We start from the raw sequence: 17953 nt of genomic DNA on the forward strand, positions 1-17953 counted from the left end.
AAGTTGTGGGTGCTCGGTTTTTTGCAGGACATGCTCAGCCCTTTGCAGTTCGGGCCCTGTATTTCCAGCCATAGTTCTTCTGTTCTAAGCTCATAGTTCCAGTTATTATGAAGTGAAGTGCGATGCTTTCTTTGGTCAGTTTCCTGAGGATCTTCCCTGGAAATGAAAAGGTCGCATTGTCTTGGTGATGGCTGTCAGTGGACCCAGACACAAAGCGCTTATAATATCCTCAGACATGGAGAGAGGCAACTGTTTGCTTTCACTGACAAACCTCTAGAGTAAAACCCTGGCAAAATGTTCCCAGAATATAGTTCTGACAATGCAGCAATCACACTGGGAAGATTTCCGGTGACTTCAATTGGCTTTGGATCAGGCCCCAGGCTGTGGAGATAGTTAGATTTTAAAAGGAGATGTAATAGTAGCTGCTCTAAGGCTAAACAAGTAACAGGAATGACCGTGGATAGATCTAAAGCAAAACTTACTGGCAGAATTCATGGGCTAGCCAACGGTGGTCAGTGTTACTCAGTAAGGCTATCAGACAAAACCTGTTCAAATTTTTCCAAGACGAGATGGTCTCCAATTCATCGATAGTAAAGTGGACACAGTAGTAGTGAGGGTAGATGGAAATTGCGTTGAAATCCTAGCTATCAAGAACAAGATGAAAAACTCTAATGAGGGCCAAGACAAGCAGCAATAGCCTAGAGCTAGGAATGTTATTGCTTTAGATCACTGACTCATAAGTGGCAAATGTCCAGGATGTGATGAAATCTATCCATAACACAGAAATCCAAAAAGGCATGAGAAGTTTACCAGGAGGAAGTGGCTGGCTGTCAACCTAACCAGGGTGACTGGACAGTCTGTCAAGGCAAGAAGTGAAGGATGATGTGTGCCCTTAAGCAAGTATCCCATATGGTGCTGCGGATCCAAATTTGGCCAGGAATAGTTATAATGAAAGAGGACCATGAAATACATTTTGTAATGTGTGTAGTAATAGCACTAGGTTTTTACCCTGTGTATTCATCATCCGCACAATAAATTGATAATGCTACTTTTACACCTTTTTGTTGCACTCTATGGCTGTGTCACTGTTAGCCTCTTTTCTGTAAGACTTCCCAACATTGTTACCACCAGTGACGCTCCACCAATAGTAGTTTCAGGGAAATGCTATCATAGACCAGCCACCAGTACGCTAACCACGGTCTCATCTAACTTTGCTCAAAGTAGATCTAGCTCACACAGTGGCTACAAGACCTGTGGTCGCCATAGCCGGGTTACCCTAATGTTCCCACTCTTTTCACCACCAAAAGCCATGATTAGGGCCCTGCCAAATTAACGGTCCATTTCGGTCAATTTCATGGTCATAGGATTTTAAAAATAGTTAATTTCATGATTTCAGCTATTTAAATCTGGAATTTCACAGTGTTGTAATTGTAGGGGTCCTGACCCAAAAAGGAGTTGTTGGGGGGAGGGGCAAGGTTATTGTAGGGGGGGTTGTGGTACTGCTACCCTTACTTTTGTGCTGCTGCTGGCAGCAGCGCTGCCTTCAGAGCTGGGCAGCTGCTGGCCGGGAGCCCAACTCTGAAGGCAGAGCTCTGCCAGCAGCAGCGCAGAAGTCAGGATGGCATGGTATGGTATTGCCACCCTTATTTCTGCCCTACTGCCTGCAGTGCTGGGCCCTCAGTCAACAGCCGCCACTCTCTGGCCAGCGAGCTCTGAAGGCAGCAGCACAGAAGTAAGCATGGCAATACTGCAACCCCCCTAAAATAACCTTGTGCCCCCCCCCCCCCCTTGCAACTCCCTTTTGCATCAGGAATGCCAATTTGAGAAACACTGGTCTCCCTCATGAAATCTATATAGTATAGGATAAAAACACACAAAAGACCAGATTTCACAGGGAGAGACCAGATTTCACACACTTTTGTATTTACTTACAGTTGCACCTTCCAAGATTCTTCACCCTAATAAGGATCAGAGCCTAAGAACCATTGGGTCCTTTCAACAGACAAGTGAAAGCTAACAAAATGCATGTGGGGGTAGTACCAAGACAGGTCTTATAAAGGCAGCACTCAAACTGTGAGTACAAATTGTCCCTCTTCATATTTCTAGATTCTAGATACAGTGTGGGGTGAGAGATGAATTTTTACCCCAGCATAACAGGACCAAGACCAAGTTCTTCCATGTATAATTAAGCTGATTATCTTGAATGCAATGCAAGAAGCTGTACAGAAAGTTGCTAGACACCTTCACATTTCAACCTGGATTTTCCAAACAGCCTAAGGGAGTTGTGGAGTTCCATGGGATTTGTGCACCTTTGAAAAATCCCATCCCTAATGAAATTTAAAAGAAAGAACTTGTGCCTAGCAATAGAAGCACTGGAGAAGCTAAGCAACCCAACTACATCCTATAACCATTGAGGGGCACATCTTTTTAAAAAGCAGGCCCATTTTATTCAGTGGTACAGCATGACGCAGCACGCAAAGGTGTAGAAATCACACAGTGTAAGTGACACGTCAATAGATTTATGCCAGAAAGGTCAGCGATGGCCAATGCAGTTGCTTTTTTTGTCCCCCAAAGCAAATTTGACAGTTTATAAATTATACAGTACCTGCCTTAAACCAACTTAAAAGACAGTAATTGTATTTATTATAATCACTCAGTACATGAATCACCTTGAACTTCAAAAAAAAAATAAGCAGTGGGCTGTGCATAAAAATAGCGCTGCTATAGAAAGGAGGGTAGCATAGAAAACAGAGATGGAAAAGACCAATTATTCGCCTTACCTAACCATTTCCCCTCCAACCCACCAGTAGCTAATGACCACAGTATATTGAGATCAGACTAGATCATCATAATGGTCTCTACTGGCCGTAAAGTCTATGGGATGCTGGCTCCATGGAAATTAGCAGATCCAGGATTTTACCCTAGGAACCTATATTCTCCAATGCTTTGTCCAGCTGTAAGTCATTCAAATGACTAGGCTTCCACCCCTTTCCTTTGGAGACCTTTCACCAGTCTAATGGATCTCATTGTTAAGGACATTTTTCTCTGAAATCCTTCGTACATTTTCTAAAAGTAAAATTCACTCTTGTGCAGAAGCCTGTGCCTCATTCAAGCCCTGTTTTGAGGGCTTCAGTGGTATTTAAGTCATGTGATGGGGCCTTTTGCACAAAGGTCAGTTTCACCCTAATCGAGCAAGGACTGTACTTTATTAGTAATTGGACAACAGCTACCAAAAAAAAAGGGGGGGGGCCCCTACAGCTTTGGAATTCGCTCTCCTCCCCTTGTCTAAAATAGCCCAAGGCTGAGGAACATCAGGGCATGTTGCAAACCTGGGAACTGTAAAGATGGGGAATCAATGGCAGGAAAAGGATTGGAGTTGAAGTTGCCTGGCTCACTTGTACAGCTGCACTCAAGGAGTATTATAAAGTAGTGTCAAAGGGACCTAGAGTATGTGGATGGGCATTTTTTAGTATTTCTATACATCTAAATAAACTAACCGTATTCAGATAAATCAATAAGGGCCAGATTCTGCCACCTTTACTCACATAAGTAGCAAATCACTCTTCAAGCAGTCCCCTTGTAATCAATGGGACTACTCATGGAGTAAGATACCATTCAAAAGGAGTAAGTGTAGCACAGTACGACTGTGTGATTGTCACTAACTACTGTCATCCTAGCCAGCCAATCTGAATCCTTATACTCTACAAGAACATGCTACTCAGCAAACCCATATTACTGACTCGAAATTAAAAGGGAACAAATGAATCAGTTTCACATGCTTGCAAATCAAGGACTTTCACGTCTTATTCTATACATATATGCAAAATACACCAAAAGGCTGGATCATGGACTGGAGAGGACATAAATCAAAAGGAAAGACAGTGGTTGAAAAAATGAACTGACTTAATAGTTTGTTGGGAAGAGTTGGTACTCTCTTTTTAATTAAATATTGCACACCCCAGTGTTGGACATACAACTTTCCAGAATGGAAATGTTTAGACCACCTTTGTTTAGCTAATAAAACCTGGTTTTGCTGATCTAAGATTTACCGGTTAGTAAGCTTCTTCCAAGCTTGCATACACAGCAGGCAAGATTCTGATTTGAATTACACTACTGCAAACCCACTGACGTTAACCAAGTGGTTTGGAATTTACACCAACGTACCTGAGAGCAGAATCTGGTTCACTGATTGAAAACCAGAGGGAAAACTAGTTGATCAGAAACCCAAGTTCTCTGGATCTGCAAATATGGTCCCCTATTTAGGAGTATCACACAAATATGGCTTTATATCAGAGAAAATTCTGGTTACTTACTTGATCTTCAGACTGGCGAGCATTTTTTTGTCAATCCTGAAAAAAAAGAAAAGAGTGTGTTAAGTATCCAATGGGTTTTTTGATCTGTTAGTCAATTTTATCAGCAGCCCTTGGGTCTCCTAAGAACACAAAGTGCATGAGGAAAAAGACATTCTAGAATGTCTATCTCAACATTCTCCTTTGGAAGTTTCATTTATCTGACCAGAGTGAGGTTCATTGGTGCAAAGCCTTGACCATGAACAGCTCATTGAAATCCCAAAACAGAACATGCTGCTCAATTACACCATAAAGCAAGTAACACAATATCCCACACAACATGAGTTGTTTACGGATTGTATTTATTTCAAAAGTATCTTTGTGTCATTTAACACACTAAACACCACAACTCAGAGCCTTAAACAAATCCTTCCAGCAGTAACAGGCAGCAGTAGATTTGTGGATGCACAACTCAATAGTAAAAATAGATTTTCTCTATATTTCTATGGAGAATGAAGGTCCCATTGAGTGACTGTTCCCCAGAACTGATGTTCCTAACCTGTGATTGGTTGTCATTTCATACCCTGACCGGTAATGGTCCACTTAAGTCCAACTATATTGCTATATATTCTGTAAAGTAGTTCTTCTCATCTGCAAGTCTCAAAGCTCTTTACGAAGGAGGAAGAATCATTTCATAGGTGGGGAAGTTGAGGCACAAGGAGGTAAAGTGATTTGCCTCAGGTCACCCAGCAGGCTAGTAGCAGAGGCAGGAATGGAACCCAGGTCTCATACAACCCAGGGCCTAGTCTGCAGGATTGGGAGCCTCCCAACAGTGCACATTTTCTCAGGCACTGACTACAACCAGTGCGACGTGAGACACAAATTCACACTCATGGTTGAATGATGAAAGGCAGAGACACTATATCCTATAGGAGACCCACTCAAAGTGCTCTGAGATCCACAGACAAAAGGTGACACATTGTATACATACAACAAAGTACTGTCAAATTGTAGCTGGAGTCTGATTCTAGTGGTTTACAAGATCCCAAGCTATTATCTATTTATTTAGTACTTTTAATAAGTGTCTATCTCCATGGAGCCCTTATTATTAAAATAATTGTGATGCTATGCTACATATTCTTTATGAAAATATGCTTATAATATGGATATGACATAACAGATATACTTTATGCAAGATGGGTCTTGTAAGGGATCATTGGAAAGGTTATGATTTATTGAATGTGATTATCCAATTTGTATGCATCATTTCTGTATCTAAAATTAAGAATATGGACTATGTAACAATTACAACTGGGTGTGTATTGGGGAGACACCTACCAGAGGACAGGCCTTCATATTTGATGGGCCCTCAGGAAGGAACAACTAGACCATGAAGATACTAATCTCTCTCCCTCCCGGGAGGCATCCGGGGATGTAACTGTGACACTACTAGGTCAGGTGGTCTTGTCACCTGATGCTAAACATTATCTGGGACTTCTTGTCACTTTCCATTGAAAGGGAAGGGGGGGGGTCAAGTTTGGGAAACAAAGGATTCCCACCTTATGCACATCTTATTTAAGGGTGGGAAGGAAAGCAAACTCCTCTCTATGTCCTGTCTGCCCAAGAAGAAAGATGGCAAAAGACACCTGAAGGGAAGGCAAGGGGAGAGTCCAGACTGAGACAGAGGTCCAGTCTGAAAAGAAATATAGCTGGAACTCTAAACCACAGAAACTTTGCAACCTGCCTAAAATAACATTTAGGGAAAGATATTATATTTTGTAACCTGTTTCTTAAGTATATGGAACTTAACTTGCGTATTTTGTTTTATTTGCTCAGTAATCTGCTTTGTTCTGTCTGTTAGCACTTATATTCACTTAAAATTCATCTTTTGTCGTTAATAAACTTATTTTGTTTATTATTAAGCCCAGTTTATGTAATTTATAACGGGGCAGGAGGGGTTAAGAAGTCATGCATATCTCTCTTCACGTTGAGAAAGAGGGCAGATTTTTCTAAGCTTGAGCTGTGCAGATTTTTCTATACAGTGCAAGATGGTTTTATTTTGGGTTTCTCTCCCAAAAGGGATGGGCATGTGAGTGCAGGGGGAGTCCTCTCACACAGAGCCTAATTCAGCAAAGCAGTGAACGGGAACCCAGACTGGTTGAGCAAGAGAGGCTCAGTGAAATCCCACTACATCAGGGGGCATCCCAGAAGAGGGGTCCAACCTGTCACAATAATATTAACCTGAATTATGGCAACTAGTATTAATATCTCAAAATGTAAAACTATGTCTATTGGCAGTGACTGCAAACGCAACATTATCGGTCATGTGGAATTAACTCCCTTTATCCAAAAATCATTCTTTTACAGCATGATCACAAAAAATATTTAATGCTGTTGAAATACTGTTTCCCATCTACCAGTAACTTTACAGAACTCCTCTCCCACGACTGAGCTTCCCCACTGAGAGCATACCACATGGGCTAATTATGTAACACCCGATTATGTAATTCCAGATTAAACTAATATAATTCTAGCACGGGTCCACTGAAGTTGATGGTGTTAACAACAGAGGGGCGAGTTCAGTGGAGTGAGATCAGACTCTTGCTCATACTTTGCAGGCCTATATGTTAGCATTCCATTCTCACGTCTCAAAATAGTTCAACATAAAGCCTGGTTTAGCCCACATTTCCTTCCCACATGTTAACTATTGCACAATATCCCATTGCCAGTTATGCTAAATGTAACTTTCCCCTGAACTGTGTGTATACGCTTTTGCATTTCCTCCCTTCCTGCAGAGAACGTTTCCCAAGTGTTGTAAGAGACTAGTGCAAAGTTTATTCTTTACAAGTTACATTAACCTTCTTTAAAATCTCCAGATTCAAATTGTTTTCAGAACTCAGGAGAAATCAATCGGCATTTGGTGTGACAAGCATCCAGGCAGGGCCGGCCTGCCTAATGCAAGGCCTATTGAATTCAATATCAAACCTCCCACACTACCTTCAATGGGCTTTGGATCACGCCCATCGAATCCACGTTTATTGTAAGACTCCGTGCGACAAGGGTTCTCTAATCATTTTTAAATTCATTTTTCCCCTAGTTCATAGCGTCAAAAATGGCTGGGACTCAGTAGATTTGGATTCTAGTTCCCAAACACTGGCTCATTGGGAAGCCTTGGGTGACTTACTCATTTTCTGTGCCCCAGTTTCCCTCCCCACCAGTTTCCCTCAGTTTCTGTGCCTCTGTTTCCCTACCCACCTTCGTCACATATTTTGAGAGCCCAGACGAGAGGCGCAATATAAGTGCAAAGGGTTGTTGTTACTCCAGGAGTCCCTACAGTCCAGTCAAAATTCCCCTTTTACAAGGCACATTTCATTACAGCATACAGAGGCTTTGGGATCCTAAGGAAAATGTATTGCAGAGCTGTATAAAACACACGTTATGCCTATACTCTGTGTTGGGGGGCAACTGGAAGGGGGGGAAGAGTACAGGGAGCCTCGTGTCCCAGTGCCCTCATGCAGGGTGCAGGCATAGTTAATATGCAAACAGTGGGCAGTTTGTGGCATTCATCCCCTCTGAGGGGCGGGGGTTGAGGGGGTCTCTCTAGGTGAGGTGGGGCAAAGTGATGGCCTGGGGGCAGAGTGCCCAAGTAAGACTTAAGCCTCTCTCCATACTACGAGTTAGCTCCCTCAGCCTTCCCAACCGCCACCGTCACAGACTCACACAGCTCCTGGGAACCCCTGCACTAGTGGGTTGCCACCCACAGGGCCCAATCTATTGAAGCTAATGGGGCTCCTCCCCTGAGTCAGGCTTGGAGGATCAGACCCATGATCTGGAATCTGAGAGCCCTGGCTGAAGTTAACGGACATCTCCCAGTAGGCTTTAATGGGCTCGTCAGTCATTTAACCATTTCCCCTTAACAGCTGCTCAGACTCTCCGCTCCCAAAGAGTGGGCACATTGTTGTTTCTAAGATAAAGCATGCCAGGAGTTGCACACTCCTGGATTAGCTCCATGCAAGGCAGATTTAAAGGCATTATTCATTATTATGTGATAATGCTGTTCTCAGGTCCCGGTAAAGCAAGTTGAACCTTAAAGCATCTTTTTTGGGTGCAAATTTCTGTTGCCTAAACGTTTTACTGATGCAAATGAGCCAAGGGCACTGTGGGTAAATGAGACCGTTAACTCCTAAAGGATCTGTGCTGAAATATTCATAGACAACCCAGCAGAGCTGCAGCAAGTGGATTTCATACGGATGCAAATGCAAGAAGGAAAAAGTCTGTCGCTGTTGTTTTGCTTCATAGAAAAACAACTGCTCTTAAGGAAACCACAGTTTCAAGGGGGCTAAAATTGGGACCGGTTTTAATCAGTAGCCTTCACACTTTATATGAGCCTGCGTGTGGTGCAGAACCACACGGTCCCCACCATGTGCTGCAGTGCCAGTACCCTGCCTGCAGGACCCCCCAAATCCTAACACACACACGGTGCCACCCATTGCACAGCAAATACACAGTGGTTCCGTGGCCAATGGGTCCTTACGCAGCCATGGAGGCAGAAGCAAGGATGTGTCCCACACTGACGCATGCTCCCCGAGCATTCACTCGGGAGCTTGGCAGCAGCCCTCGCTTTCATGATGCAAGAGAAACAGACTTGGGGGGGGGGGAAGGAGTGATTCACTTCCAGGCCAGTCTCCATTGGCATCAGCCTGCGAAAAGATCATCAAAATAGTGCTTGTTCACAGCCAGCTCTCGGAGGCGAGGAGCAGGGAAAAGAATGAAAGCAGGTAAGAGCATATCAGGAGTCTATCATATGAACCCTGGCTGCTTCTTCCTTTCTGTGAAATGGAAAAAATAATAATTCCCCATCTCACAGGATTCGGTTCGTTAAGATTTGTCCAGCCCTTTGACTAGGTATCACCAACAGAAACAGAGCAGAAAGCTGCGGTGTAATTGCAAAGAGCCCTGGAGCTGGCCAACAGACACATTTATTCTGTACAAAAAAAATATTGCAGACAGAAAAGAAAATCGCATCTGTGTTAGACCCAGTGCTGGAAATTGTTGAGTGCTCGAAGATGAGTTCAGGTCTGGCTGAGTAACCTCCCTGATGGTAAAATGTCGTTCACGGGGTTCCCACAGAAAGGGTGTGTCTGTCAAGATGTACAGATATACTACTGTGGTAAGATAAATAGATACAGGTGTTGGGTGAATTAGCAGATCACTTCCTTTCTAGTAAACAAACACAGAGGCAGCTCTTCCCATGGTTGTCTTTTTAACTTATCATTCAGCCAAATGTCAGCTTTGGAAATCAACAGTATCACATACAATTCATTGAACTACAATGGTTACAGAGAGCCTGATCCTGGGCTATTTACTCCCATTGGCTTCAGAAGCTGCTAGATTTCTCCTGCCACAGTAAATCCTAAAGCCAGATTTCCCCGACACGAGTTTCAGAAGACAGCATCTACATCCATGTACACGGTCATTTGTGTGGATAACAAGAATATCCAGAGTTAGAATCATGAATATTAAGAAAACAAACCAGGGTTTTGGAGAGGTTATAAAGCCTCATGATTCAGTGCTTAAGCCAATGCCAGAACTATTGTGGATTAGGAATCTTCCCTGTTGAAGATTCCCATAACTGCCGTCTGCAGCATTTTTAGCATCCTCCTCTGCAACAGCTGCGGCTGGCTACTGTCAGGGATAAAATACGAGGCTGGAAGATCCCTGGACTGATCCCGCATGGCCATTCCAATGTTCTTTCTAAAAATGGCCTGATTCGGTGAAGAGCTGAGCCTCCACCGCTCCCAGAGACTTCAGCTTGTGGGGTGTCCCTTAGATTTCTGACCTAAGTTGCTGCAATGGCATTATGTGAACTTGAGTCTATAAGTGTCACTCCAAATTCACAAGGCTGCTCCTCATTAGATGTAATCTGTTGTAAGATCAGAAAAGATCACTATCAGCTCAGTGAGGTTCCCACAAGCAGAGGGCAGGGGGAGACACATCACACTGCTACGTCAGGGGCTCCTGCAAACTTTATTCTCAGGACTCATGATTCTTAAAGCTTCCTATTTAATTAAAGTGATATATATATTCAAAGCCCTGCTTACTACCCTTACTCCTTTGATTAACCTTTTACTCCACGAGTCCCATTAGAATTCAACCTTACCCTTACCCTCATACCTTATGGAGTATACGGATCAGTTATATATCAGCTCCAGTAATGAAGTTATATAATCTCATGCCCTTAGAACGTAGGGTTGCCAGGTGTCCGGTTGTCGACTGGAAAGTCTGGTCGAAAAAGGGACCTGATGATATCCAGTCAGATCTACTAACCAGACACCCAATGTCTGGTTACTGTGGGTGGGGGAGGCGAGGAGGCACTGAATCATCACCCGCAACAGTCCCTACTCAGCCGGGGCCACCTCCTATCTGCATTGTGTGGCTGCAGCTCCCAGCCCCAGCTCTGTAGGCGAGTTGTTCCTGACCCCGCAGGGAGGGCAGGAGGATAAAAGCAATGGAGGGAGGGGGAAAGAGGAGCGAAGGGGAGGCAGGGCCTTAGGGGGAAGGGAAGGTTTTAGCACTACTACTGGAGTGTCTTGATTTTTAAATATTACAAAGTTGGCAACCCTATAATAGAAGAGTGCTCTGTCATGCAACAGATACCATCAGAGGGCCTGATTCTGCAGGCGAAGTTGTACAGACTCACACATTGTCACATGGATTTCAATGGGATGCGAGTAAGCACTACTCCACGTGAATGAGAGTGGTACAACAGAAAGAGGAGTCAAAGGACCTGATGCACTAAACTCAGGCCTAATCGTGTGAAAGATGCTCTGCATAAGCCAAGTATTAGTATTACTGAAGCCTTAATTCTGAACAGCTGCCAAGAAGTCATTAACCTTGCCTGCTAAATCTTCCAATGATGTATGGAACAGCGGTGTTTCTCTCATTGACTTCATTTGGGACTTTTCCTATAGCACCCATTCTCCCTCACCCCCATCCCAACAAAAGACCTGTAGCCCACATTTCACTGTCTGCTAATCAGTGTTATAGCACATATCCCACATGGATTATGCCCAGATAAGTTAGCAGATGTTCCCCTACTTCTGACAATATTGGAATGAAGGAGACACTGATCTAGATACAAATATAGATATAGAAACAAAAATCCATAACAATATTGTTTAAAACGAATCAGCATTTAGATGGTGACACAAGCCAGATGGAGGCAGGAAACTCACAGTTACAGCTGGTGCTTTGTCCTTCATTACATGCTGTTGAAAGAAACTGCAAAGGTGCAGTGACTATCTGTTGTTTAATTCTATGCTGAGTATTATATCCATTCATAGCACCAACTAAGGTATGAAAGGAAACGCAATATGAACAAGGACTGGATGATTCAGGAAACTAGTGAGGAAATTGAAACCAGCTCCCACGAGCTGAAAAACCTCTATTTGAGCTAGCTTGTCAGTGATTGAAGTGGTTAACATTGATAGTCTACATCAAATGAGTTTGTTGGGATTTCGATCCAGTTTTTCATGGGCAACTGCCAGGCTACCTTAAAACTAGAACCAGGCGAAGCCTAGATTTTTTTTCCCCATAGGAAATTATGACATTTCAAAGTTTTATCCTGAAATCAGAACAAAGAGTCAAAATTTCCCGCAAAACAAAAATGCTAAAAAAAATTTGGTCTGGAAGTATCTAAATGACCTTATCAAAGTGCTTTATTTCAACTGTTGTTGTATATATAACATACGAATCTAACCAATCAAATCAAAACAAAGCACTTGGATCATTTTTCGTCACATTTTTTAACTAAAAAGGAACATTTCAAAAACGTTCTGATTTCATCTAATCAGCATTTTCTGACAGAAAACTGTTCCATCAGAACATTTTTGACCAGCTCTACGTAAAACCAATATCACAACAGGCACAGGTTTAGCAGGCTCAGGACTGAATGCGCAATGAAAAGTAAGCTATGCTCTTGCCCCAAGAAGTTAGAATGAACGACTTTTGCAGGGTGGCCTGAAGGGAACCTTCTTCTGCCCAAGCTATATCTGTCCAGTGGATGAAGACAGACCTTAATGACTGGTTTGATGATGAAATTGCCGATACATCCATTACCTGCTGTGGCCTGATCGCAACATACCACAGCTGGACTTCTTAGAAGCAGGGAAGAGGGTATTAAATTGTCATCTGGTCAGAAATATCAATCAGTCCCTCATACAGCAACATATCCCTGGGGAAAGGAATGTGCTTCTTTAAATCAGGAGACAGGTGACAAGTCCAGCACGAACTAGTAAGGATAAAAAGTACAGCAATCAATCAAGCAGTCACTGACAACCCATCCTGGACTCAGTGTCCATAGTAAATCAGGCAAGATCCCTGGATGCACGTAATACAGTTTAGGAGATGGATTCAAAGCTTATCTCTTGATGGGAAATGCAATAAACTCTTCCTCCATGTATACTGAAACCAGAATACTCTATTTATTAGAAGAAGAAAGGGGAAGAGACAGGGACACTAAATAGCTGGGTTAACTATAGCATTACACAGTGCATCCCTGCTACTACAGATTACACACCGAGTGAGGAGCTACTGGAAATTCATGCAGATCTCTCCTTGCAATTTTGCATTTACGTGAACAATGTGTTTGTGCCAAAAGGTGAATGGACTGTAAAGCACCAAACCGCTACGCTAAGAGAGGCTGCCCCTTTCAAATCTCAGGAGGGGAATCAAAGAAAACCAAGTCCCTAAATCAGGGGTGGCCAACCTGTGGCTCCAGAGCCACATGTGGCTTTTCAGATGTTAATATGTGGCTCCTTGTATAGGCACCGACTCCGGGGCTGGAGCTACAGGCGCCAACTTTCCAATGTGCTGGGGGGTGCTCACTGCTCGACCCCTGGCTCTGCCCCCACTCCACCCCTTCCCGCCCCATCCCCTGAGCCTGCAGTGTCCTCGCTCCTCCCTCTCCCCTCCTCGCAGCCTACTGCACGCCAGGAAACAGCTGATTGGGAGGTGCGGGGAGGGAGCAGGAGGTGCTGATCAGTGGGGCTGCAGGTGGGCGGGAGGCGCTGGGAGTGGGGTGGGGGAGCTGCTGACCTATTACTGTGGCTCTTTGGCAGTGTACATTGGTACATTCTGGCTCCTTCTCAGGTTGGCCACCCCTGGTCTAAATCAAAAGCATTCAGATATTTCCCTACTCACAATGCACAAGGAAGATACTTTCCTTTGCAGGTTCTACTTCAAAGCAGGACACGATCAACACCAAAGGGTTTTCCCCTTTAAATTACCTCAGAGAAACCAAAGACGGAAGAAAAAGCCCCTCCCCCTTGCCCGTTGCCCCACAAAGTGAATGGTAAAAGTCACCCACCATCCGTAACCTCCGAACGAGACGCTGCGTTTCCTATGAAACATCGTGGCTGCTTGGCAGTGCTCACTCTTCCTAGCGTCGCTGGCGATGTCCCCCAGACCCGGCTGCACATATACCCTGGCCCCACTGCTTGCAGCCGAACAGGAAGACGGGGCACTTCTGCCAGTGGGCACAGCTGGTGCATGAAGTGTGCTCCCTTCAGCTATTCCGTGCCTTTAGCTCAAGCTCCGGGGGAGGAAAATCACTCTCACCACTTCCTGTAAGCCTGCTCTAAAGTTCTGTGCAAGGGCTGATTACAGAGGGGGCTTCTCCTTTGGGTCGGCTGCTGTTAACTTGTCTTCTTTAAAAAAAAAAAAAAAAAAAAAAACACACACACATTTGAAAACTTCAGTTTCCTTTTTCCTCACACTTTTCAATATACTGCGCAAGGACTGTATGTCTCCTAGTAGTGGAGCATACGTTTTTGGGCTGCCTGAGGTGAAGCCAAGGTTAAGGGATCACTGTGCCACCAGCTGAGTGAGGCATTTCCATGCCAACTTGTCCTTAGCATCACACGGAAATCAGAAGCTCGCTGTTCAAACAAGGCCTGTCAGTGGATGACAGGCTCCTCTTGTGGAAAAGCCCTATAGAATTTAACAGAAAACCACCACCTTGCTGTGGGTTTTCTGAGCCATCCTATGGAATTTAATAGAGTTCTAGCCTTTTTATAGAATGCTACAGGACAGATTAAAAATAAAAAAACCTATAGAAAGGACCTCACCCACTGGTATTAAACTCAGTTAGGACCAGATCCTCAGCTGGTGTGAATCAGAACATCGCTGTTGATTTCATCCAACTGAAAATCTGGCCCTATAGATTTGTAAAGATTTAATGGAACCCAATTAAATTTCTGTAAAACCCTATTAATTTCATCCCTATTAAGTTCTATAGGATTTTTCTATAAGGGCCTATGGCAGAGGAGGGCAAACTACGGCGCGTCAGGGCTTTCGCTCAGGCCCGCGGTATTGCCAGCCCTGTGGCGCAGCGGGGCTAAGGCAGGCTCCCTGTCTGCCCTGGCCCCATGCTGCTCCTGGAAGCAGCCGGCACCACATCTCTGCAGCCCTTGGGGGGGGGGGGGGGTCAGAGGGCTCCATGCGCTGCCTTTGCCTGCAGGCACCGCCCTCCCCTCCCCCCTGCAGCTCCCATTGGCCAGGAACGGGGAACCGCGGCCAATGGGGGCTTCGGGGGCGGTACCTGCAGGCAAGGGCAGCGTGTGGCAGAGCTGCCTGCCCCACCTCACCCCATCCCCAGGAGCCACTGCCGGACATGCTGGCCACTTCCGAGAGCCTGCCTTAGCCCCGCTGCACACTGCTGCCACCCCAGAGCCACTCGAGTAAGTGGCGCCAGGCCAGAGCCCGCCCCCCGAACCCCTCCTGCACCCCGCCCCACAACCCCCTTCCCTGAGCCGCCTCCCACCACTCCGCCTCCTGCACCCCAACCCCCTGCCCCAGCCCTGCATACAATTTCCCCACCCGGCCCTCGGGCCAAAAAGTTTGCCCACCCCTACTATGGCCTGATTTCCCAATGGAAAAAAAACCAAAACCATTGACTACAGTGGACTTTGGATTAGGTTCATATGAATGAACAGGAAGGATTACACCTCCTCTTATTACACTTTCATATTTCTCAGCCCCAGTTCCTTTGGGTTATACCCTTTTGTACAATCCTAAATAATCCTTCTCCTCTCTTCTGCTTTCATCTTCTAATCCAGATACTGCAGATGGCCTAACAAAGCCATAGCAGTGAACAGGTTGGTCAGTCTTTGGGTGCTGTATCATGCACTCCCATCAAAGCTTCTTCCCAACAGCTTTAAATAACAGGGCACCAAAAATACCACTCCAAAAGCAGGACATTGCACTTTCCCGTCTGACTGTCCAACCCACCTGCAGCCAGTTCGGGTCTCGTCCCAAGTTCCTGTTCCCAGCCCTAGTGAAAGAAGAAGTGCATAGCTGCAAACTACCAACTAGATATTAGAAAAAAAGGTCTACGGCCCTTTTGTGATCGGATTTCAAAACTCTATTTAAATGTAAATGTTGAACTTTAGCTGCATACAAAAGTCTAAATTACCAAACGGCAGCAGCATCAAGAAAATCACACCAAAGGTTTCCCTATCACCACCCTCTTCTCCGCATCTCTGCCCTTTGTCACCGTTTACACATTGCCAGGTACAATAGATTCTCGCCTGGCCTGTGCTCTGAAGCAAGCTCAGTGTTCAAAACAATAGGATGTTTCATCGGCAAACGACTGTTTCCCTTCTCCGTATTCATCATGTAAAAGCTGGGGCTCTTCGAATCACACTTTCCTCTTACAGGGTCCAAAGCATCAGCGAAGTACTGAAACTTATGCGTCTCAGACAGCGATCCATATTACAAAGGACAAAGCTGTTTTTTCTAGAGTACACGTGTAAAGAGGAGGGGACACATTCTAGGGGCAAGAATGCATCACCCTGATCAGTATTCAGACAGTATCTGCTTTCAAATCTAGCGAATTTTCATTGGATCATTAAATGTTCTAGCCTACAGAGAATGAATTCAGAATGCAAAGTAACCCTTTCCCCTTCCCCACCAGGCTCTGTGCTGGGCCAGAGTCTCTGATATAAGGCTAACAGAGTAAAAGCCAGACACTGTATTAAATACTTTGGGCAGATATTCAGCTGATATAAATTAGTATAATCCCAATGAATTCAATGGAGATATGCTCATTTATACCTTCTGAGGGTCTGGCCCTCTGAGTGCCCGGCCCTCTGAGTGCCCTTGCAGATAGGTACATATGCATATTTTCTGGGTGTACATGAGAGTGTATATTTAACACACATACACAAAACATGCTGAGAAAAAAAAAACCCTCATACAGATTCTCTCAAAACACTGGCATCATTTATTCCACCCAATCATGCCTCTCAGGTATAAACCGAAAAGCCAAATTCTGCTCTCGGTTACACTGGTGTAAATCCAGGAGTATCTCCATTGAAGTCAGTGGAGTTGCTCTAGATTTTTACCAGTTAACCAGAGCCCGGAATACATAGATTAAGCTTATATATAAAATTGCACCCTTTTTGCGCTAGATATCTTAAAAGGAACAACAAGGGGAAATAGAACTTAAATCGTTAATACCAAATAGCCACATCCCCTAACCCTAACTCCTTACTCAAGTAAAACTGCCACTGAAGTCAATGGAACTACAGAATTTGGCCCAGTTAGCATCTGCATGAGATTTTTATTTGCTGGGGCTTTGCGCTTTGTTGCTAAAAATAACAGCAGAAGGGTCAAATTCAGATCTCAGTGGCACCAGCGTGAATCCAGACTAACGTATTGACTCTGGAGTTGCACTGGATTTACACCAGTGGAGCAAAATGAAGTCTGGCCCTATGACTTTAAATGACAGCTATCCATCGTCTCCAAAGATGCTAAATTCTCCTCCAGGCGTTAGCAGCGCCTGCATACCCAGACAGCAAGAATAGTGTCACAACTGCCCTGAAGGAGTTACAGCTTTAGTACATCAATGGAAGAAGAAAATGGAACAGTAGCATCCTCAAGAAGAAAAACTTCTTCCTCCTCCCAGGCTCAAGACGCTGAAGATAGGCCTGATGGCCAGGCACACCGGCAATATATGAATAAACGGGTGAACCCAGGCTGGCTCTCAGGGGGTGTAAATTGGCAATGCTCCTCCATTGGTTACACCAGCTAAGAATCTGCCTGAACATCTATGTGCACTAGAGGAATTTATATTTTTTACACTGCTGCAATCTAACTATTGGTTATCGTACCGACTGAAGCAGCAGGAAACACCAACAGATCCCTAGCAACCTCGCCAGAAACAGCAGCTCACTGAAGAAAGAAAACAAGCAGTTTTGTTCTAAGAACTTAAGCTCAAAGGGTTTTAAGCTGCAATTATTACTGGTTTATCCTGAATTCCAATCCTTACATTTACAAGTACGTGATGTATAAATAGAGAGTAAGGGGACAGTAGACAAGTGAAGCCACTGCTAATTTAGGGCCTGATCCAAAGCCTGTTAATGTCAGTGTGGTTTAGGGATGACGACACCAGACTGGGAAGCAGGAGATCTGGACTCGGTTCCTGGCTCTGTCACAACTTACTGTGTGACCTTGGCAAGTCACTTCCCCCCTCTGTGCCTCGTCTTCTGTCTCCACCTTTTGTCAGTCTTCGCTGTTTTCATTGTAAATTCTTTGGATTAGGGCCTGTCTCTCACCATGTTTGCACAGTACCTATCATAACAACAGGAGCCTTTCCGTCCAAT

The 17953-nt window shown here is 44.6% G+C and overlaps 1 protein-coding gene across 2 annotated transcripts in view; it reads right to left on the bottom strand.

Moving 5' to 3' along the window:
- The window catches only part of RAP1GAP2 (RAP1 GTPase activating protein 2), a 251691-nt gene that overhangs the window by 194009 nt on the left and 39729 nt on the right, over positions 1–17953 (bottom strand). For both annotated transcript variants that reach the window (XM_026656558.1, XM_026656556.1), the window contains exon 3: positions 4314–4349. In XM_026656558.1, the coding sequence (XP_026512343.1) occupies positions 4314–4349 (36 nt within the window). The remainder of the gene's footprint in view (positions 1–4313; positions 4350–17953) is intronic.

The sequence above is a fragment of the Terrapene carolina genome, unplaced genomic scaffold (assembly GCF_002925995.2).
Source record: "Terrapene carolina triunguis isolate 2854851 unplaced genomic scaffold, T_m_triunguis-2.0 Scaffold231, whole genome shotgun sequence".
Classification (NCBI taxonomy): Eukaryota; Metazoa; Chordata; order Testudines; family Emydidae; genus Terrapene; species Terrapene triunguis.